A 24,021-nucleotide genomic window follows, 5' to 3' on the forward strand; every position below is an offset into this window, starting at 1 on the left:
AGCCTTCCATTTTGAGCACTATAATGATTAATTTCACATTCTTTAAACAGCCGTTTTACATGTTGATTATAAAATTTACCACCTAAATCTGTTTGTATGTTAAACATGGGAAACATTTTTTTTTAATTTGTTGTTATTGCTTTTACAATCTCAGGACCTTTGTTTGTTTTCAACGGAACACAATATTCATATCGTGAAAAAATATCAATAGAACATAATATATATTTGTAATTATTACTATACTTTGCAATATTTTGCATATCTGCTAAATCCATTTGTAGTGTTTGTTTTCTTCGTAAAACAATATATCGTAGAACGTTTTAACAGAACCCGTAAACAAATCATTTGGTAAAATTCTAGTACTCAAGAAAATTATAAATGGATAGATACGTTACAATAATTGTTTAATGAGTATAATAATAAAGTACTCAGAACAATTGGTATAAAGCCTGTAGAGATTAATAAGAAAAAATAATTATTTTTAAGTTCGATCTGGCAATTCTTTTCGAGCATTCTTATTTTTTTTAATTTATAAAAAAAAAACGGTTTTGCTCATCCCTAGCACAGATGTTTCACGCCGTAAAGACTGAAAGAGAACAATTTTGAAGAATTCAGTCGACTCAGGCAACACTGGTAAAGTATATTGTTTCAGCTTCGTTCAAGGTACGTGACCGAAGACTCCGTACCCTTGCAGACAAGAAAACAACAATAATAAAAGATGGGAACAACGTTCGAAGTTTTTGTATTGAAAAAAAAAAAATCCAAGCACAAAAAAAAATCGTCTCAGATGTCGGATTCCTTTTACTATAAATGTTTTTAGTATGAGTCCCTATGAATGCTTATATTTGTACAGGAAATCAGATATACATATTATGTAGATACATATATGCATTCCTACACATATGAATGTGTATGTGTCCGGATATGAAGATGTAAATAATACTGTGGTAAACAAGTCCGGTGTAGCCGTGGTGAGACGCCCATTATTACATTCATTACGATTGTTTATTAGCATTAACCAATAACGTTAAGGAATGATACATCAAAAGATGATTTTCTATTGGTCATTCATAAAGTCACTTTGCAATTTCTTGTCGACGCTCAGTCAGAAGAAGCAGGCGTCGCGACGAGGTACAGTACTTTTCTATTAAAGTGAAGATTTCTTTGGTCAAAACTAAGGTGAAATTAGAATATGAAGGCTTTTGAGTTTGGTTTTCCAATGCCTCCAAGCTTGGCTTTTCTTTTAGGTCAGAAACCTCGAGCTGGTAAGTATTTCCCTAGTGGATCTCTATTAATTTTATGATTTTAAGGAAACTACAATGTGTCTGATAGGTGCCACACCGATTTTTAGTATGCGTGGCCCGATTTCAATTTGCAGTGTTCTTATATTTTGATGACAAACGGGAAGCGACTTAATTAATAATAATACTGAAACAAATGGATAGGTAATCAACAAAAATATGCAATATGTCATAAAGTAAGGTACAAGTTTTACATGTACTACTGCACAATACTCAGTTTCAAGTCCACCATCTTTCTTGTCAATGGCATCTCATGGACTGTTGTGCTGTCTTATTTCTTTTTTATGTATAATTATTTTTTTTATATAAATATACCTTATGCCTGTTCCTGTAGGAAGTTTTAAGTAAGCCCTAGGGACGCACTCAAAAAATTTTGTTGGCAGGGGCCCAATATTGCAAGCAGGTTTTCCTTCAGAGAGAGAAAAAAAGCATGATAAAGCTGCACTCTGACCTATTTTGATATATTGGCAATAGTCATTTAATTGTTCTAAACTCCAGGTAAGGGGGTGGATGGCCAATCCCGGGAAGACAATGTCCCTCTGATAGTATTCCTAGAAGAACTGACTAGAAGACTCTATATCTATGTAATACAAGATTGTGCACTTGTGTAGTACAGAATCAGTGTTATTCTACATTCGACAAGACAATAGTAGCCCCGCGTAACTTAGACGTTAATGCTCTCGCCTTTGGTGCGAACGATCCCGGGTTCCATTCCCGGTGGGGACATTCGTTGAAAAAGTATAAAAGCTTTCTCAGGGTAGCCATCTTCAGTAACATTTTCCTGAGTTTTTCTCATTCACACCAGGCAAATGCCGGGATGGTACCTAACACACTTGTCCTAGGTTGCTTCTTTCCTTCCCTATCCTCAGATAGTATTCTCGCCAAGGGACGTCATCTTTCAAACGCGAGTGGCTAACATGCCCATAGATACCGAGAGCCCAGAAATCTAAATCCTAATCCTAATCGAAAAGATGATAAGTAATTTTAAGTATTACCACCTATAATATCAGACGAGTAGGGATAGAGTACAAAATGAAATCTTCATGCTACATCAATTAATTCTCTGCTAAACAAAACAAAAAAAAAAAACTTTTTTTTCAGTTTAACGTCCTATGATTATGCCCTTTAGGACAAAGGAGGCATATGATTTGGGCGAGTGAATATTGGTGAAATGGTAATGTGGGAGGAAACGGAAGTGCCCCAGGAAAACCTATGGACACGATGTTGAACTTCACAAATTAGGCCTGGGATTGAACCAGAGACCCCACACACCAATGATAAGCACTCTATCGCTGAGCCACTATGCATCCCAACTCTCTGCTAAAAAAAAAAAAAAAAAAAAAAAAAAAAAGTAGTATAGTTTTATTAAGGAAGTGTTAGAATATATGCTAAGTTACGAAGTTCTTTTAGGGGCTTGCGAATCCAGTAGCCCCACAGCGTAGGTGGGCCCCTGGTAAGTGCCTTTTTTGAATTTGGGAGGGACGCGATGGCTCAGTGGTAGAGCGATCACCTCTGGTTCCATGCTAAGTCAAATGAATTGGTGAGGGACAAAATTGTATTTGTAGATTTTCTCGAGATGTTCGCATTTTCTCTCACATTTTCATTCTATCAGATATTTTTTTTCACATGTGTTTACTCTTATTAGTCCCTTAACCCTTAAGTACTATCCTGGAGTGTTCACAGAGCCCCAAACAGGTAACTTTTGTGTTGATAACCAGAAGTCCTGATGAAAAAATATTTTTAAAAAATGTCTCAAAACGAGCACAAAAAATCTAATTACAGCAAATACTTTTAAAAACATGTCTAAAGTTACGCTACATTGTCTTAATTATTACAAAAAAAATAATTAGTTTTTGTTGTAAAAAAAACTAATATCAATTTGGGGATCTACTGGATCCCCGCGCGAGTACTGGTGTCATAAAAAAAAAGCCGCGATTACTTACGGGTTAAGCCCATATAACATTAACCGTGGAACAAAGAATTGCAGACTTCATCTTTTCTTCTGCGCGTGGTTCAGACAAGGGTGTCTATTGGTGGTTTTAAGGCAGCAAGTTCTTGAATAGTTTTTTTCTTGGTGGGAAGGAATTGTAGCAATTTTTTCTAGGAAAATAACACAATGGATCTTTAAGCACTAACTTTGAAGGATAAGTAGCATAACTAACATTTTTTAAAACAATTGTCATAGCAATTAATGCATTCTCTTTTGATTTGAGGGACCAAACTGTGGCTAGAGGCTTAAGTCGATTTCGACTGATCCTCTTTTAAAAAGAAGGGAAGAGAAGAAGCTTCTTAGGTATTCGACATGCAAATCAGTGTAGGAACTCATGTTTATCTTCTTTTTTTTTGGGGGGGGGAAGGGGTGAATCTGGTAAAGCATCTTCCTACATTGTGTGGAGAATGTTAAATTATAAGGCGTTACGCTCAGAGGTTTGGGAGAATGATTCTACTGGGTTTAGAGTTTAAGTCGGGGCGAGACTATGCTTCGAAGTTGAAACAACAAGGTAAGGCCATTAAGAAAGTAAAATGAAATGAAATATTTCAGTTTAACGTACCACGATTATGTACTTTAAGCTAAGAGAGAGACGGATGATTAAGAGTCTTCATCCCGGCGAAAATAAAATACCGCTAATTTTACAGTAATTATGTGAGGTCTTCAAATAGATAAAAGATAATTGAAATATGGAACAAGAGCGCCCTAGACAATATTATTTTGCGTGAGGTACCGTTATCACAAGTCGCCTAGTGGCTTTTTGTTTTCAGCTGTTTAGAAACGCGAAAATAAATGCCGATTTTCAAAATGGCTCGAAATCGAAAGCAGATAAGTGAGTCGTGATAACGGTTTGTCACGCAAAATAATATTGTCTAGGGCGCTCTTGTTCCACATTTCGATTATCTTTTATCTATCTGAAGATCTCACATAATTACTGTAAAATTAGCGGTATTTTAATTTCGCCGGGATGAAGACTTAAAACAAGTGAATGATTATGGAAGAATTGGTGGAATGAGAATGTGGGAGGAAACTGGAGTACTCCGAGGAAACCGACGGACACAATGTTATTTACTTGGCCGGGAATCGTACAAGGGACCCCACGCACCAGTGGTAAGCACTCTTATCACTCAGCAAAAGTGTCCCCCAAGTGTAAAAAAAAAAAGGAAAAGAAGAAAATCGATACACCCAATAAAAGCTTTCTGGCTTGACTCAGACTTTGTACAGTCCGCAGCAAAAAACCGGCTGCATGATCATATAAGTTTATTGTGAAACAACGAAGTCTTTTGTTCCAAAATAGGTGTGCAGGGGAGGACGCCGAGGTTTCTTCTGTGTGATTCGTGCCACTTACAAGGAACCCTAGGTATCTATCAGAGCCCGATTTTCACGAAACTTTGTATATAGAGAGAGAACCTTGAGAAACTCGCACAGCCAAAATTGTAGCTGCAGAGTCCAAGACGTTGGGGTACTAGGGCCCGAGAAAGATCAAAAGTGGAACGTCAGTACATTAAGGACATGGTGAGAAAATGCAGTTTTTCTTTAAAACTAATCATTGTAGCGACACGAAATGAGCATACATGGATACGAGATAGTCAATATGATCTGTTAAAAGTTATAAAAAGAATATCCGCCATCTTGAAAGAGGCCATGTTGAAACTGATATGATTGGTGTAAATGAGAAGAGGGTCATCCAATGCATTAATTTTAACGTAAATAGTCACAAAGACCTGTTCATGAAGTCTGTTGTGGGATTACATTATTCCTGTGTTTCTGGTTTAGGTACAAGATAAGCAAAGTGTATCTCATGACACTCGAGCAGATGCAGGGTGTGGAGCGCTATAGGTGGACTGATATGACGTTCTGATTTCTGTTCGAATTAAGTCAAGTCTAATAAAAAGTTACAAGTTAATGTCAACCATGACATTATTATGAAGATTGAACCCGTCATATCACCACATCCACACCAATTACATGGTGACTGTGACATAAATGATGTACTGCTAAAATTATATTTCTATCAGTTTTCTAGTTCCACTGATCCCACTCATAGCGCTCCATAATCTTCATCTGCTTGAGTGTCATAAGATACACTTTACTCATCTTGTACCTAAAGCACAGGAATAATGTAATACCACAACAAACTTCACCAACAGACCAGAAGCACAACAATATTATAATCCAACAACAGACTTCACCAACAGGTTTTTGTGGCTATTTACGTTAAAATTAATGCACCGGATGGCCCTCTTCTCATTTACACCAATCACACCAGTTTCAACATGGCCTCTTTCAAGATGGCGGATTTTCTTTTTATAACTTTTAACAGATCATATCGGCCATCTCGTATCCATGTATGCTTATGTCGTGTCGTTACATTGATTAGTTTTAAAGAAAAACTGCATTTTCTCACCATGTCTTTAATGTACTGACGTTCCACTTTTGATCTTTCTCGGGCCCTAGTGTCCCAACGTCTTGGACTCTGCAGCTACAATTTTGGCTGTGCGAGTTTCCCGAGGTACTCTCTCTATATACAAAGTTTCGTGAAAATCGGGCTCTGATAGATACCTAGGGTTCCTTGTTAGACGTTATGTTGAATTCCTGCGCTGTTAGGCGTAGTTTCACAATAAACTTACATGCGCATGTTGCAAGTTTTTTTTCTGCGGACTGTACAGTTGAACGAAAGCGTTAATTTAACATAAGTTTACAGTGTTTTGTGAATATGTATGTAAAAATGTTTGTTTTATTAATCCGTGAAATCCATAATTGACAATCAACTAATTAGCTAGCTCTATGGCCAATGGAACCCGAAGGCTCAATGCCGCGTTCACGAAAGTTCTTCACTGACTTCTATCCTTAGCCAACTGGATCCAGTTTCTACTTTGTATTCTTATTTCCGCGAGATCCGAGAGATAATTTTCTCCCATCTGCACCTAGGTCTTCCTAATGGTCGTTTTCCAATTGGACTTCCAGTTAAAACTTTGAAAGTGTTTCTACTTTCTTCCATTCCGGCTACACGACTTGCCCACCTGAGCCTCTTATGTTTGGTGAGCCTATTTGTAATAATGTTTAGTAAACGGTATAAGTTATCCTCGTTATGAAGTTTCTGCCATTCCTCATCCCCGTTTCTCCGAATATTCGTCTCAGAATCATGTTTTCAAACACTTCCAGTTTACTTTCTTCCCAGAGAGTAAGGAAACATGTTTCGCAACCATACAGAATAACAGGGCTGTAATTGTAATTGAGTATTACAATCTTCAATTGAGACTTTGGGGCAAAAAACACGCCAAGTCCAAAAAGTGATAGTGTAAACGAGAGAGCTTCACAAAGGTTTCTCGTCATCCGATTTTCTTCAAACTTAACACATATATACTAGACAGAAAATATACTAGACGTATTTTTTTTTTTTTTTTTTTGTTTATTTGTTTGTTTCTTTCTTTCGGAAAATAGGTTAAGGGGTACAAAGAGCCCCTTTTCAAAGAAGAGTCTCCTTGATTAAAAGAGCCACATTACAGAAACGAAACTCCGCCGATGCAAAGATGACTCCAAAGTAGGAAATACGGGTTTTGTCCTTTAGCGAGAAAACAGTTTCACGGGGCAATGGCTCCTTTCGAAATAACAAAGGACAATTCGGGGAGGCACGGTGTCTCAGTAGTGGATTACTTAACTCTGGTTCGTGGGGTCCTTGATTCGATTTTCGGCCAAGTATGTTTGTTGTAGACAACATCGTGTCCGTGGATTTCTCGGGATACTCCACATTCTCATTCCACCAACTCATCAATCATTATTTGCTTGCCTTAATCATGGTCTCCCTTATCCTAATGGGGATAATCGTGGGAAGTTAAACTGGAAGGAGTCAAGTCAAGTCCTTTATCGTATAGAGAATTTCTGTGGGGCAAAATAATGAGGTTGGTGCCACAGTTTCTCAGCCGTACAAAGCTCATCTCGGGTCTGTGGGGTCTCTGGTTTTATTCAAACTCGCGCTAAATGGACTTTGTAGTGAACAAACACCGTGTGCGTGGATTTTCTCGAGGTTTCCAATTTCCTTATGATTTATTCATTCCACCATTTCGTTCATTAGAATAATCAGTATCTCCCTTCGCCTCGGAGCATAATCATAGGACATTAAGCAGAAAAATGAGTTGAGTTGAGATCTTATTTCCATTCACTCACTATATTTTATTGGATCAAAAGATCCAATATATTTCAGACAGAAATTTTTTTGTAGGCCTTATACCTGGGGAACTACATATAGTATAGCCAAACCAAAACTATCATTTACACAGTATGATGTGCTTATTCCGCAAAAAATACGAAATCTCGATTTAGGGGCCACTTAAATTTTTTGTGGCCCCTGATCCAAAAAATCCCATGTTTTTTTCATTCAATTATAAATCTTCTTTTACGCCTTATATCTCGATAACTACGTATACTGTAGCCAAACCAAAACTACCGCTTAGCTCAGCATAGTGTCCTTATTCCGCAAAAAATACGAAATCTTGATTTAGGGGCCACTTAAATTTTTTGTGGCCCCTGATCCAAAAAATCCCATGTTTTTCATTCAATTACAAATTTTATTGTACGCCTTATATCTCGATAACTACATATACTGTAGCCAAAGCAAAACTATCACTTGACTCAGTATGGCGAGCTTATTCCGAAAAAATGTGAAATCTTGATTTAGGGTCTCTTCAAATATTTTGTGACCCCTGATCGAAAAAGTCCCACATATTTTGTTCAATCAAGCATTTTCTTGTACGCCCTATATTTCGAGAGCTACATATAGTGCAGCCAAAGCAAAACTATCATTTAACTCAGTATGATGTCCTTATTCCGTAAAAAATACAAAATCTCGATTTAGGGGCCATTAAAAATTTTTGTTGCCCCTGATCCAAAATACCCAATATATTTCATTCAACCAAACGTTTTCTTGTACGTCTTATATCTGGAGAACTACATATAGTGCAGCCAAACCAAAACTACCACTTAACTCAGTTTGATTTGCTTATTCCGTAAAATATACGGAAACTAGTTTTATCTAGAGGCCGTTCAAAAATTTTGTGGCTCCTGACTAGAGATGCAAGGGCTCGGAAAAAAACCGGCTTTTTTGGAAAAAAACTCGGTTTTTTCTGCTTTGCTTTTTTGCTTGGGAAATTTTGGGCTTTTTTCAAAATTCTGCTTTAAATCGATAAAGCAGACTTTGTTTCGCTTCTCTGTAACACAGAAAGTCATTTAATTAGTGGTTGATGCCGATAAGAATATAAAACCTCGAAAGTAAACCATGAATTTCGAAAAGATATTTTAAACAATTTTACTTCAACATTTTTACATTATGAATTCCAAAGGATTAACCAATGTATATAATAAACACATTTTAACCTCCTATATACAAAAGTAAGCAGAGTTGGCAAGAACCATCGTTGTTTCTGAAAATGCCAAAAACCCGTTTTGGGGGGGCAGTTTAAACCAGGCTTTTTTGGGGTTTAAACCAGGTTTTTTGATTTAGATATTTTGCTTTATGTATTTGTATTACATATTCACAGAAATAAGTTTGTTTCGCCTTGGTTTTATTATTCAACAACGGGGTTATGCTGGAAGAGATCCCATAAGCTTAAAGAAGTCCGGTCAGTAAATTTCTTAAATTGAGAAACTCCCGCCCTAGCCATCGGGAAAATCCCGTCATTCTTTTAAATGTAAAACAATAACGGGAAAATCCTGTAAAATTTAATTTGCATGTAAAATTTAAAGGTCAACGTATTATAATCAGTACGCTAAAACTGAGTGACACACAATCATAGTCAACGTCTTGCGAATAAAATCAGAAAAATAAACACACTGCTGAACAAGACTGCACTTATTTAATATAAAAACACATTTACACGTGACGTTTCGATCTTCTATCCAAGATCCTCATCAGACGTGAGTGTACGTCTGATGAGGATCTTGGATAGAAGATCGAAACGTCACGTGTAAATGTGTTTTTATATTAAATAAGTGCAGTCTTGTTCAGCAGTGTGTTTATTTTTCTAAAACTGAGGTATTAAATTACAAATTTAGTATGTAGGTATCATTGAAAGTCCAATCCAAGCTAATGTTGGAAGCTAAGTAGGCAATCGATAAATTTTACCAATTTTAATCAATATATTTAAGCAACCTTCGCTTCTTTATAAAACAACAGGCATGCAGAAATATATAATTTGATTTCGTTTTGTATGTTTAGGCTTAACATCCTTACGTAATACCGAGGTTATCAAGGAGAAGACTTTCGCTTAAAGTGACATCCGAAAGAGTACTTGGTTTACACATGAAAGAAGGGTTGTGGTTCGACCGACAATTGAACATGGGACACCTTGATTAAAAGGTGAAAAGGAAATAAGACTAATGCAGATGGTTTGACATGTGAAACGTCACTATGAAGTTCACACGATTCGCATTTTTGTTCTTTTAAATTTTTTAGTTTAAACCAGTTATTAAAAAAAAAACAGCTGGTGTAAACGAGCCAACCCTAAGAGTAAAAACTTCTTTCAAAAAATACACAAATAACTAGCAAAATTGTATGTAGTATTTTTACTTCAAAATATTCCATACCCTCTTTTTGAAACAAAATAAAATTAAAATAAAACATAAGAGAAATACTTAGATTTGTATGATACAATTAAAGGCTGCACACGGTTCTGTATATTCTTGAAATTCTACAGTCAAGTTTTTTATAACCACCATCAAGGGCGCCCATCAGGGGGGTTAAGGGGGCGCTTGCCCCCCCCCCCCCTAGAGGAAAATGTACCTCAGAATATTGAAAATCCAATAGGATTTTTACATTAGTTACAGCAAAATTTGAAACTATTTTTGAAACGTCGCTTATACTTCCCCTCCTTGGAAACCACAACATGGGCGCCCTTGACCACCATCACGGTTTACCCAGTCCTCAAGTTTTCTGAATTTTTAACAAGAGGGATTCAACATATCATTACGGAAAAAAAAAAGACTACGGAATATATTTAAGTTAAGCTAAATACAACTGCACAACAAACGTGACTGAGTGGTTGGCTTTTGCGCTTCTATCGGGAAGTCCGGGATTCAACCCAGCATTCGACCATTCTGACAAAGCCTTCCTTCATTCCATCTGAGAATGTAAAAATAATGCGTGTACTGGCCGACTAGGAGTGTAGGAGTTGGCCGACTTCCTTTCTTATTGTTTTTAAATCGTTATTATTACTAATTACCAGCAGTGACGGTTTTGCGAAGGTTAGAGGATCGGTCTTTCGGACTGAAGCCTGTTCTCCAAAGTTGTGGAATGTCTAAAACGAACGAAATATCTATTAGTTATGCCTTTACTCATAAACTTTAAGCTTCCGCCAAATAAAAATTACGAATGTTTAGAAAAACTAAACATTAGTAGTAAGAAAACCCCTCCCAAAACACTTTTTTAAATTCGCCACTGATTCTCAGTATAAAATGATCTTCAAGGTTGTATCCGGAAGATTATTGCTAAACATATAAACGAAACGAAATATTAGTTATGCCTGTACTCATAAACTTCAAGCACCTCCCAAATAAAATTAGGACTTTTTAGAAAACGAAACAATCAGAGAAACCCGTCCCAAAGTACTTTTCTAAATCCGCTATTGATTATTTGTATAAATTGGTATTTAAGGTTGTATCTGGAAAATTATTGCTAAATCATTGCACAACTACAGTATAACAGAAATGTGCAAATACGGTTTGACGGACATATTGAAAAACGTATGCTTTGACGGATATATAGAAAAACGTAAGTTTAACTTTCGTGCTAGAAGCTGGAGTACTAAACTCTTAGAAATGAAACACGGATGACAAACTAAAATGATCTAGAGAAGGAAAAAAATGTCGATAACTCAAAAGTTAAAATAAAGTTAAATAACCTGTAAAATTGCCCTCAAATACTACATTCTTCATGTTAGCTTTAATTCGTAAAATATGTGTTCAATCCATCTTGATGGTGAATTACAGAGCTAAATATGGCATTCAGGTCGTGGAAATCTTATCTAACTATAGAATATACTATAAGAAAGCTATTTGGATAGAAAAATCATGAAAATGAAAAAAGCCAAAATTTCCAAAATTCTCGGTTTTTTTCCAAAAAAGCCGGCTTTTTATGTGAAAAAAACCATCGATTCAAAAAAGCCGGCTTTTTTGCATCTCTACTCCTGACACAACATCTAGTTATTGGCCAAGATCGCAATCTTTTGATCCATTTTTTGGGTCATTCTTAAAATTCTTGTGTTATTTAGGATTTAGGATTTAGATTTCTGGGCTTTCGGCATCTATGGCCATTTAGCCCGTCACGTTTGAGGGATGACGTCCCTCGGTGAGCACACAATCCAGGAAAAGGGAAGGAAGAAAGAATTGGGGACGGAAGAAAGCGGCATCGGACCTATATGTTAGGTACCACCCCGGCATTTGCCTGGTGTGAATGAGGAAAACCCAGGAAAACCTCATTCAGGGTGGCTGGCCTGAAAAAGCGTTTTACACGTTTTCGACCTAGTGACTCCACCAGGAATCGAACCCAGAACCGCTCGCACCAAAGGGTTTTGTTTTATTTTGTGACCCCGCTTAGTGTAGTCGCTAACGCTCTCATTTTGGGTGCGAGTGGTCCCGATTTGAATTTCCGGTGGGAACAGTCGGTTGAAAAGTGTAAAAGTTTTTCAAGCCAGTTCTCGTGAGTGAGTTTTTTCTGGGTATTCCTCATTCACACCAGGAATGCCGGGATGGTACTCAACATATAAGTCCCAGGCCCCTTCCTTCCTCCCCCAATCCTTTCATCCTTCCCTTTTACTCGGATAATGTGATCGCCGATTGACGTCATCTCTCATACGTGACGGGCTAAATGACCATAAATGCCAAAATCGTAATCTTAACCCTATTTTTTTCAGTTGTGTCCTATAGCGTTACCTTTAAGCTAAAGGAAATGATGAGAAATGAATGATGATAATGAAGTTAATGGTTAGAAAACAATACATAATACTCAGCACTGAGCGAGGCTTGAACTGTGGATAAGATGAACCACAAACGTATAGTTTCAACTACTCAATCGTAAACCCGCCATGATTGGTTTTAGTGAATATATTCATACTTAATTTCTTATGGTTGTTTCCTTAAGTCACTCCGGGGTTCTATGTATACACTTAGCAGTATTGTTTTTTTTTTTTTTTTTTTGTAATCCTTGATTAATATTTACATATTTTGATGTGATTATAACTCTTTGTTTTTACTTTCTCATATCATTGTCCTTTTTTTACTTTTTGCTTAAGGCATCATTTTCTAGTTTGTTATTTACAAACTTTTTTACAGCTTTTAAATTTTGCATTTCTGAGTATTGGCTTACGTTCGTGTTTGGCGAAATAGGGAGGAACGGTAGTTTGCTTACTCCTGATGCGTGGTGCTCCCTGGTTCGAACCCCTACCAAGCAAGCTTGTGATGAACAACATCGTGTCCTTGGGCTGTCTCGGAGTACTCCCGTTTCCTCCCACTTTCTAATTCCACCAAATCCTCCACCATTATTCACTTGCCCTAATCGTCCCTCTCTCTTAGCCTAACAGACAAATCGTATGACGTTAAACTGAAAGAATTCGTTTTCAACTTGGTTTATGGGGGACACGTTATCTGTGATAGACTGCTTATATCTGGTGTGAGGAGGCGCGGTGGCTCAGTGGTAGAGCGTTCACCTCCGGTGTTGGGGTCCCTGGTTTGATCCCTGCTCGCGCCGTGTGGACTTTGTGGTGGACAAACACCGTGCAAGTGGATTTTCTCGGGGTTCTCCCGTTTCCTCCCACTTTCTTCATTCCACCATTTCACTCATATTTCATCATCACCGTCTCCTTTAGCCTAACCGCATTAACCGTGGGACGTAACACTTAAACATTTCATTTCATTTTTTTACATCTGGTGTGTGGGGTAACTAGTTCTATCCCTAGCGAAGTAAGTTTGTGGTGGACAACATCGTGTCCGTGGGTTTTCCTGGGTACTCCCCTTTCCTCCCACCTTTTCATTCCATCAAACTATACCGTGATCATTCACTTGCCTTAATCATCTGTTTTCCTTAGCCTAACGGACATAATAGTGGAATGTTAAACTGAGGGATTTTTTTTTTTTTAATTTTTCATCTTCGGTGGCCCGTAACTCAAGAGCCAAAGTCTCACAGTAAAATGTTTTCACACAAGTAAGAATCAATTCCAGTTTAGTTAAGTTCGCGTACGATGTCTGATCTAAATCCAAATACCAGCTCTGATGGCTCACAACTCGGAACCGAACGCCCACTGTCCGTTAGTCTAGTAGCTAGCGCATGCGTCTTTGATTCGCGGAGTCCCGGGTTCGATTCCAGGTGACACAGCCTTGAAATTTGAACGCAGTACGATGGTTCGGATTCCACTTTAAACTGAGGGTCCGCGCCTCATAGCCTTGTTACTAAAGAGGGATGCTAAGTTCCAAGGAAGCAAGCATGAAACTGAACGTATATATACAGAAAAATGTTCCGCGTGCTTACTAAGCAAGCCAAGGTCAGTTTTGGTCAAGAACTGATGAGTCCTGTACTGTCTTTCTGATTTATTTCGATCAAAGAAGAATACAAATGATGAACGGTGATTAATTAATTTAATCAACTGAAGCTAAAAAAGGGAAAAAAAAATACTTGCATTTAATATCGTATCACAGAGGAATCAGTACTGAAATCTCCTACTTCGCAACCCTGATTGTAAGACAAAATCAAGATGAAGTTACTTCTGTCATCCAAAAACACTGTGAGCTACGCTTATGACATCTAACGAATTTACTGTTTGAGGGTGTGTCAAAAAAGTTAAGTACAGCCCTGCCCAAATGACACATACATTCCTTGGGCACCTGTACTGGATATCAGAATATTCAGGGGACAATCTGTGGGAATCCTGACGTCGCGGAAACGGAACTTCCTCTGAGATTCCTGAGGCACATTTTTTTTGGGGGGGAGGATCATAGGACAACTATAGAACATTCAAACATTTTACCGTTACGGACACATTCCATTGAAATTCAAAATAAATTCCGTGGACACTTTCATTATCCTTAAGATTTCCATTACAATTTGAATGTCTCAGGACAGACATTTGACCTGCGAGGAAGTTTTGTAGTGGAATGAAATTTCTAATGTATCGTCCCACTATTATGTTCTGTAGGATATAGGAGACGGACGGCTAATGAAAGTGAGTTATTACAGGATAATTTGGTGCAATGAAAATGTGGAAGGAAACGTTAGTCTCAAGAAAACCCACAGACATGATGTTTTCAACCACAAAGGGATGGAAGTAGGGATCTCTCCCAACAGAAGAGACGCGCTCTTAAACTGAGCCAACTCATGGCCAACTTCTGCTATATGGGTAATAAACTATTGTTATTAAATATTCTGCCTTTTGTCAGGTTCTGGGACTGAGTTTTTTTTTTCTTAACTTTCAGTTTGGGTCTATAGATGTTTTTTCCATGTTTCTCGATTTTCACCTCCCTCTTTTTTGCAACGATATCTTGTATTTTTAGTGTAATTTTATTATATTTCCGGGCAATGTATGATTTTAAAATATGCACTAACCAGTTTGAAGAAGAAGAAGAAAATATGGAAAAGGAAGAGAATCAAAAATTGATCCCAATATGATGATTTTTGATGAGCTTTTGTCTTTAGGTTGTCATAACAACGTTTTGTAAATAAACGATATAATTCAGGAACCGGGGGGGGGGAGAAAGGTCCCGATACGTAAAAATAATCCAAAATGACCGATATTAGTGTCAAATTTATAGTTTCCAAGGTCGCTGAGATGAATGGTAATACTCCCACAGGTGTTGACTTACGAATACTGTCGGCATTAGATGTGGGCCAGAGGCGTTTATTTTTCAAATTGCCAACCAGAGGGTCTCGCCAGAATATGTTAAAGTAGTATAATGTAAAAGTAGTATAATGTAAAATAGTAGTAGTAAAGTAGTAGTAGTAATAGTAGTAGTAGTAAAGCAGTAGTGTTTTAATGACCGATATTATTACCCTTTCGTTGTTCCGTTTGTTTGATTGATATTTTGCCTGACCCATGCGAAGAATGGGTATTTCAGCTAGTAATAATAATAAAATATAAACTATGTTACAAGATCAGCAAGCTGTTACCTTGGCCTCTCATCATACCAACAATACATCATTGTAGGTAAATGGATTGGAAGGGTTTTATAGTGACCGCAAGGAGTCGTGAAGCTTCGCCTAGATCTACAATCTCAGCGTGAACGCGAGGGCGTGTCTCGGTCGTCAACCTTCATCCACAAAATTTTGCCAGTGTCACATCTCGCGCTATACGGACAACATCTCCCGAGGGTACAGTGTTGTCGGATTGCCGCTAAGTTTTGTTTTGTTTATTTTTGATGTTATTATTGTTTTATATTTTTGCTATTGTTAGTGGTCGTGCTATAGTTCTTTAACAGCTTCTTGTTTTGTCGCTTGCTCACAATTTCTTGAAATTTTGGCAACATTGTTTTTGCATTTCTGTTGTTTTACGTTTGTTTTACGTTTTTTATTTTTTTTATTTTATTTATTTATTTATTTATTTATTTATTTATTTATTTTGAAGTGTGCATTCGGAAGATATAGCCCCAAGAAACGTGCCAAATTCTTCCGATGCATCACAAGTAAAGCAAACTATTCCTATGATTGGTCTAGAGCCCAGACTTCGCGAGTCGTGACGGTCACAATAGGTTCGCTCAGACATCAATGGGCTTCGGGCACATTTTCCGTGTTATTTTTAAATGATCTTGCTCTTCGTTCAAACAGCTTGCTGAATTGGAAACGTTGATTTTCTTTCTTTCTTTCTTCTTTTCTTTCGTGTAAAATAGGACGCATTTTCAGGTATATCACAAACGCTTACTGCAGATCTAAAGATTCCATCATTTTAAATTGAAAATTACCAATTTCCAGCTATTCTTTCTTCCCAATTTATTTCATATCTTTACTCGTAGTAGAGTAGGACTATGACTGCGGACTTTTGATACACCCGGTACCGGTATTTCCTTTATAATAGAGGCCTGGATGAGATTCCTAAAATAAAGAGGCCCGTGGTTGGCCAAAAAGGGGTAGTTAGTGTAAAGCAGAATCCTTGGGAGGTGGATAGTAGCAAAACCTTTATTCATTAGATTGACAGAGAATACGATAAAACATTTAACTTCGCTTCTGCGGCAATGAACATTCAAGTTTCATAGAAGCAGCCTTTAGTGGAACCAAATGCGATTGTAAATGTGAATTACGAATTTATGTGCCTCTACTGTGTCTGGATATTTACGGATGCGAATTGAATCAACGATTTTTTTTTTTTTTTTTTTTTTTTTTTTTTTTTTTTAGAAACTTAATGTAAAACCTTTTCTTGAAAAATATATCTTAAGTTCTCTGAGAACGATAACACTTTTAGATTTAACACAAAATATTAACAGTTTTCGATTAACGAAAAATAAATAATTTCTCTTTTCAATCATAGTCGTATATTATGTTTGAATAAATATAATTTCCCTTCCGATTATATTCCTTTGGTGTGGAAATCTCTAGATCGTCATTATCATCATCATAGGTAATCTGCCATTACCGGCAGGTTGCTTGCCGCAACTGAGAAAATTCCATGCGCCACGGTCTTTCCTCGTCTCCACAATGTTTCAGTTTTTTATATCTTCCACCAGCTGTAACCTACTTCATTTCCTCCACTTTCCTGCCAACATACCCTTTAGCACGTCTTTTATGATAAAATTTCATCTTAGTCAATGTTTCAACCAGTTTCTCTTCCCCTTCTTAATCACGACTATACATAAAACTACATGAGCTGACATAAATTATTGAGCACTTCCTGTAGGGCCACAATGATTAAATTTGGCATGATTGTAGCTTTCCGGAACTAACTCACAGGAAAATTGTAAAAAGTGAATATTTTTAATTTTTAGGGGGTCTAAACAGGGGATGAAGACTTTCCCTACGTTACTTAAGTGGGCCTTTTTTTCTTTTTTTTTTTTTTTTTTTGACCTATAATCTCATGTTTTACGTTCTTAGAATTGAAACAAAAACTTTATTTTTTTCGATATGTTTATACATTTTCGTTAGCGTTACCTCAGTAAATCATCAGAAATAAAAATTTCCAACCGTAGAGTGGTTTTATGGGGAACTGAAAAATCTTTCCCATGTTATTTATACGGGATGTCTTCTACACCCCAAAATGTTTAGGCACCTAAGACAAGATTAGAATAATGAAATTTCGCATGATTGTAGCCTTCCAGGATTGACCGACAGGTAAATTGACAAAAGTGAATATTTTTAATCGTTTAGGGGTCTAAACGGGGATGAAAAAATCCCATGCTGTTTAAATGGGCATTTTCTTCGGATACGAAATCTTATCTTTTAGATAGTTGAAATAGGAAAAGAAACGATAGAATTGTGGGCTCAAGAGGTGCCAAGCCGTAGGCCAAGCAAAGACAGTGTGTGGGGCGAAGCCCCCGGATGGGTAGATTCATAAAATATGAAGAGCAAGTTCACGAAATTCACTGTTGATGCAAAGGCCGATAGATATGAAATACGAGGCCGTAGGTGGAGCAGAATCGGGGGTCTGGGGGCGGAGTCCCCAGCTATCCAAATTCTACTCTATAATATAAAATTGAAAGTTACTATGTTTGCGACTCTTAATCTCTTGAACCGCCCAAGCAATCTCGATCAAATTTTTGACGAAGATGCGGTTCTGGCCTGGGAGTGTTTTAGTTATTCACTTTGATGGTAGAATTTAGGGGAGAGGAGAGATAGAAAAAATAATTAAAACCTAATAACTCTTGAACCACCCGACTGATCTCAACCAAATTTTTAACATAGATGCATTTTGGGACTGGAAAGTATTTTAAAATGTCACCTTGACGGTAGAACCTAGGGAAGGGAGAGGGGTATATATATGAAAATAAATAAGACTTAGTAACTCTTGAACCACACACCCAATCTCGACCAAATTTTCAACATAGATGAGGTTCAGGCCTAGGATGTTTTTTATCATTTCACTTTTGTGGTGCAACGTAGGAAACGAGAAGGGGCAGATATTTGTAAAAATAAATAAAAGTGACTGTTTTTGTGACTTTATGACTCTTAAACCATCTGACCCATCTTAGTAAAATTTTCAACATAGATGAGATTGATTGATTTTGAGTTTTACGTCCCGTTCAGCAGCGAGGCTATATGAGACGTGGACCTACTGATTAACGTGGAATCCGAACCACATGAGCTCCCGCCGGGAATCGAACCCGGGTCTCCCGCGCCAAAGGGGCGTACTCTAACCGCTTAGCCACGGAGGAGCTCATAGAAGAGACTCAGATCTAGGGTGATTGTTAATGTATAACTTTGCCGGTGGAACCTAGGGCAGGGTGAGAAAAAAAGGGGAGAGGTATTTAAAAATAAATAAAACTTTACAATTCTTGAAGTAGCCGACCGATCTTGATCAAATTTTCAACATAGATGAGGTTCGGGTCTAAGATTGTATTTGTCTACTCGCTTTGATGATAGAACATAGGAGAAAGGAAGAGGAGGGGGAGACACATAAAAATAAATAAAACTTAATAAATCTTGAACCACCGGACCGATCTCGATCAAATTTTCAACCTAGATGAAATTTGAACCTGAGTTGTTTCTGTCATATCACTTTGACGATGTAACTTAAGGGAGAGGGGAGGGAGAGGCATTTAAGAGTGCTCGAAAATGACCGATATTAGTGTCGAATCTTTATCTTTTGGTGTTGCTGAGATGAACAGTGACACTTCTGATGCCGTTTAAATCCAAATTCAGCCCCGCAGCTTGGGGGAGGAGAGGGTTACATTTAAAAATCATAAAATTTGGCCGATATCAATGAGTGCTTTAGTAATAATAAAAAGTGACTGGCTAAGGGAACATACTGCTATTTTTTTTTCTAAATTTAACCCAGTGAAGAGGGTAATTGATGCTAGTAATATCCAAAACTGCCCATTGTTCTCCACACCCACATTTCGAAAAATTCCAGTCGTTTTTCATCATTTTTGCTTATGTCCATGTTTCTTTCTTATACAACACAAAACTACACACGAAACACTTACGCATAGCGTTATCACTTACTTCATACATGTTTACATCACACCAAAATTTACAAATATGGTTATTATAGTTATTAATTACAAATCAACATACATGAGTTATGGGACAGGAATTACTTTAGGCTATTCACTTTGACGATTCAACACACGGAAGGGGGAGGGGAAGGGGTCGTATAAATAAAAAGTAATAAAACCTAATAACTTTTGAACCACGCAACCAATCTCGATCAAATTTTCAACATATATGAGGTTCGGGCCTTAGGTTTTTTTTTTTTTTTTTTTTTTTTTTTTTGTCGTTTCACTTTGATGAGCCAACCAAGGGGAAGGAGATTGGAAATATATCGTCGCTGCGCCTCGAAGAACCGCTATGTGACTTTTTTTTTTTTTTTTTTTGTAGAAAATGAGTTATGTCATGCAAATAAACCAGAAAGCTGTCAGGCAGCGTCCCTTATAATGTCATAAGTTAATATTCAATTGTTTCGCTACAACAATCAAAAATTATAGATTGAAATTATAGGCTTCTGGTTCTCATCACTTAAGCATTGATTAATGTATAAAAATCCTCTATGTGCTTATAAAGGCGCAAAAGGTGCTACGTAAACACAAACATAGTAATATAATACAGTTGAAGCAAGCTACAACAATGTCCAGTGCATAATATACGCAGAACCTATTTAATTATATTTTTCAAGTGTTTCAGTGTATTTGGCAAAATTTGAAGAGTTTGGATTTTTTTTTTTTTTTTTTTTTTTTGTATTTTCTAAAGCTTATACTTCCACTTGTATTTTTCCCTAATACTGTTTCTTCAGGCCAAGGTCACCCATGTTGTGGTTTCCAGATGGGGGTTAGTATAAGCGACATTTCAAATATAGTTTCAAATTTTGCGGTAAATGTTCTAAAAATTCTATTGGGTTTTCGACCTTTCGAAGTACAATTTCCTCTAGAGGCGAGCACCCCCCCCCCTTGCTCCCCTGATGGGCATCTTTGCTTCAGGCATTTTTCGGAGCTGAAAATTGCGTTGGTAATACACACAGGTAGCTCTATTTGCAAGACTTGCGACCAGAGGCGCTCCCATGGGAATGGGGGGAGGGGTCCGGACTTTCTCAAAAAATCTTCCTAACTCAACATACATTTGGACAGTCAGCGACATTTCTTTTTTTTTTTCGTTTGATGAAATTTGTTTCGTACATAACTTGAGAATGGAAGGACAATTTGAGTACAGTTTTCAGTAAATTTAAAAGGGAAATGATTTATGCAGTAAAAACATTGAATTTTATACTTCGTCTGTACTCTTTCTCTTGTAAAAAAAAAAAAAAAAAATCAGTTCTATCATTTGTTTTCAGAAAATATAGGTGGAAACATTTTACAATTAGTACTTATAGTTTTTTCGGGTGTAGAACAATACCCATTAAATACTATATAGACGTAATGGCTTGTAGTATTAGATTGCCCCCAAAATTTCTGGGTGTGAGCCTGCTTCCAACAAATAATCCCAGCATGTTGGGTTCATTCGCATTGTTATATAGTAATTTTCAGTTTCCGCAATTCGTAGATAGGAACCAGTAAAGATACTCCAATTTATTTACTTATCCTATAGTGATCGCGAAGACTCGTGAAGCTTGATCTCGGTTTACGAACTTTATCACCCAACAGAACGCGAGGGTGTGTCCCGTCGTCAACCCCTGCCCATGAAATTTTGCTAGTGTCGTTTCTGTACGGAAAACATGTTCTGAGGGTACAGTGTTGTCAAATTGCCGCAAAGATTCGTTTTATTGTTATTGTTGTGGTCGTTACTTTATATTCTTGTATTACTATTGTTACCATTTAATTCGAATAATTATTAGCGTTCGTGTTTTAATTCTTTAAGTGCGTTTTTTGTCACTCGTTTGTTATGTCTTCTAAGTATGGCAACATTGTTAGTGAACTTCTGCTGTTTCGCGTTTTCTCATTTGTGAGTTCGGAAGACAGCTCCACGAATCATCCCGAATTCTCCCGATGTATCACACGTGAGAGAAACCAGTTCTATGATTTGTGTGCAACTCAGGCTTCACCAGCCGTTGATGTCACTATAAAAAATTAGCATTTTTTTTTCACACTCGCATTCTTTACCAGTGGTTCCACCTAAATGATGCAGCTACTGAGTTAAATATTTTTAATTCTTCAGTTATATTAATATTTTATTTGAATCTATTAAAAATATTATTCTTCTTTCTTGTTTGTCTTATTTAGAGGAAGATTGCGAGGATTTTAATAGAAATGGCGTTGAAGTGCCTTACTCCCCTCCGGATGACCATGAACCTAGGATCCAGTGGGACGCGCACATTCCCGTTATTGGGCGTCGTGAATATCCGCCAGCGCCAGCGCCAGCACCACCCCCACCACCACCAACAACAGCAGGAGCAGCAGCAGTAGTAGCAGCAGCAGCACCTCCTAGTCCTCCACGTGTCCTGACAAAGGAGGAACAGGAAAAACTGTGCCAAAAGGCGAACATTGAATGCAGTTTCTGTCGGGATAGGGGTCAACCACGCAGCGTGTATGAGAGTCATAAGCTGAAGAATAGGTTTGGTAGAGTCGTCTGTCCCAAGCTTCGCAGATATGTCTGCAACCTTTGTGGCGCAACTAAAGATAGAGCCCACACCGTAGAAGAGTGTCCATTAAACCGTCCAACACCAGAGCCAGCCACGCTTTACAGTTTCATCGAAGCGAAGAGGCTCGAAGGACTGAATCAAGAGAAGAAGAAAAGCTCTTCCAGTAAAGGTCCAAGACGACAGCGGTATTCCTCCACGTAAAGAGTTTCCGAATAAGCAAATACTGGTATAACTTCCATTTAAAAAAAGGTTATTTTCTAGAAAATCGGAAGTTAGTTGTATTTTTCCACATTTATACGAATACGTTTGCGTATGAACAACTTAAAATTTAAAAAAAAATGTTGAACTATAATTGTTTGAAGGAAATCATATTGAAAGGGGCTACATGTATGTACCAATAGTACTGTATACATCTTGTACCTATGAGTTAACTTACGGTATCACAGTACACTCTGTTCTCAAATTGATGAGTCCTCCCCAAGCTATTGAAATAAAAAGGAACAGTCAAGACAAACATTTAATATGAATCTAGCGAAGTGTTTACCGATTTCTTAAGCACACACAAAATATGACACGTTTTCCATGAAGTAAAAGCGTATACTGTAGTAGGTAAACAATTTAACATTTGGCGACCATTATTGGCAGTTTTAATGAATTATAGTTTTTAGTGTCAACTAGCATTCTCCGTCCAGTCGCATGTTTTCAATTGTGTTGCAAACAGAGGAGTCTCGTGAAAGGTACTCAGTGTTGGAGAAAAAATAATAACTTCAGTCTGTTTATCGTGTTATTCTTCTAATGACATGGTATAGTTGAGAACATTTGGTACATTAGATGGATCTATATTGTAATATTAGTGGGATGGCTCACCATTTGACAGTTTACTTTCTGATTTTCTGAAGTACATATACAGAATAGATTAATGATTAAAATAAAATCAGCTGCGAAAGGGTTATTTCTTTTATCGCTTCAAGGCAAGGGAAGAAAAGTTACCAGATGTACTAAATGTTACATACAAGAATTATATTATCTAAGTTTTCCCTCTTAGTATACAGCAATAAAAGTTGTTTTTCTTTTTCTCAATCTCATTTCCCTCAAGAGGCCAGAAGAAAGTAAAATATTTCTACATATTATTTTTGGTTACTTTACTAAATAAATGTGTAGTTTTTCTTTGAAAATTTTTTGTACCGGTTTTATTTCACTAACGTAAGACTCACAATTTTTAAATTATACGTGTTTGTAGTAATAAATCAAATACGGATGCCAGAAGATATATACACTAACCTTTTATTTTGTTATTCCTAATTCACTTTGCTGAAAACAATTTGAAAAATTATTTAGATAAGATAAAAGTGTACATTTTCTAAGTTAAGTAACACCAAGTAAGCAACTGATTCATTTGAAGTTGTAACCTCAAATTTCACATTACGTAATGTATTTGTTCGGCACATATTACCGTTTTATTTACTAAAAAACAGTACTACAAGTTGTTGTCAGCTCCTTTTCGTATTTTATCCTTCATTTTATTGTTTAATTAGAATTACGAGATGTTGTTCATTAACTGCTGAAAATAACAGAAAAGGTGCTTACAAGGAACCCTAGGTATCTATCAGAGCCCGATTTTCACGAAACTTTGTATATAGAGAGAGTACCTCGGGAAACTCGCACAGCCAAAATTGTAGCTGCAGAGTCCAAGACGTTGGGACACTAGGGCCCGAGAAAGATCAAAAGTGGAACGTCAGTACATTAAAGACATGGTGAGAAAATGCAGTTTTTCTTTAAAACTAATCAATGTAACGACACGACATAAGCATACATGGATACGAGATGGCCGATATGATCTGTTAAAAGTTATAAAAAGAATATCCGCCATCTTGAAAGAGGCCATGTTGAAACTGGTGTGATTGGTGTAAATGAGAAGAGGGCCATCCGGTGCATTAATTTTAACGTAAATAGCCACAAAAACCTGTTGGTGAAGTCTGTTGTTGGATTATAATATTGTTGTGCTTCTGGTCTGTTGGTGAAGTTTGTTGTGGTATTA

At 37.1% G+C, this 24,021-nt stretch overlaps 1 protein-coding gene across 1 annotated transcript; it reads left to right on the top strand.

The window, feature by feature from the left end:
• Positions 1-1,130: 1,130 nt before the first annotated feature.
• LOC145673829 (uncharacterized) lies at positions 1,131-23,080 on the top strand. The gene is made up of 2 exons (XM_081743601.1): positions 1,131-1,265; positions 21,625-23,080. Exons 1-2 carry the CDS (start codon positions 1,193-1,195, stop codon positions 22,182-22,184), a joined length of 633 nt encoding a protein of 210 aa, XP_081599727.1. The 5' UTR covers positions 1,131-1,192; the 3' UTR covers positions 22,185-23,080.
• Positions 23,081-24,021: the final 941 nt, after the last annotated feature.

Source organism: Thermobia domestica, chromosome 17 (genome assembly GCF_964235325.1).
Source record: "Thermobia domestica chromosome 17, izTheDome1.hap1.1, whole genome shotgun sequence".
NCBI classification, from domain to species: Eukaryota; Metazoa; Arthropoda; class Insecta; order Zygentoma; family Lepismatidae; genus Thermobia; species Thermobia domestica.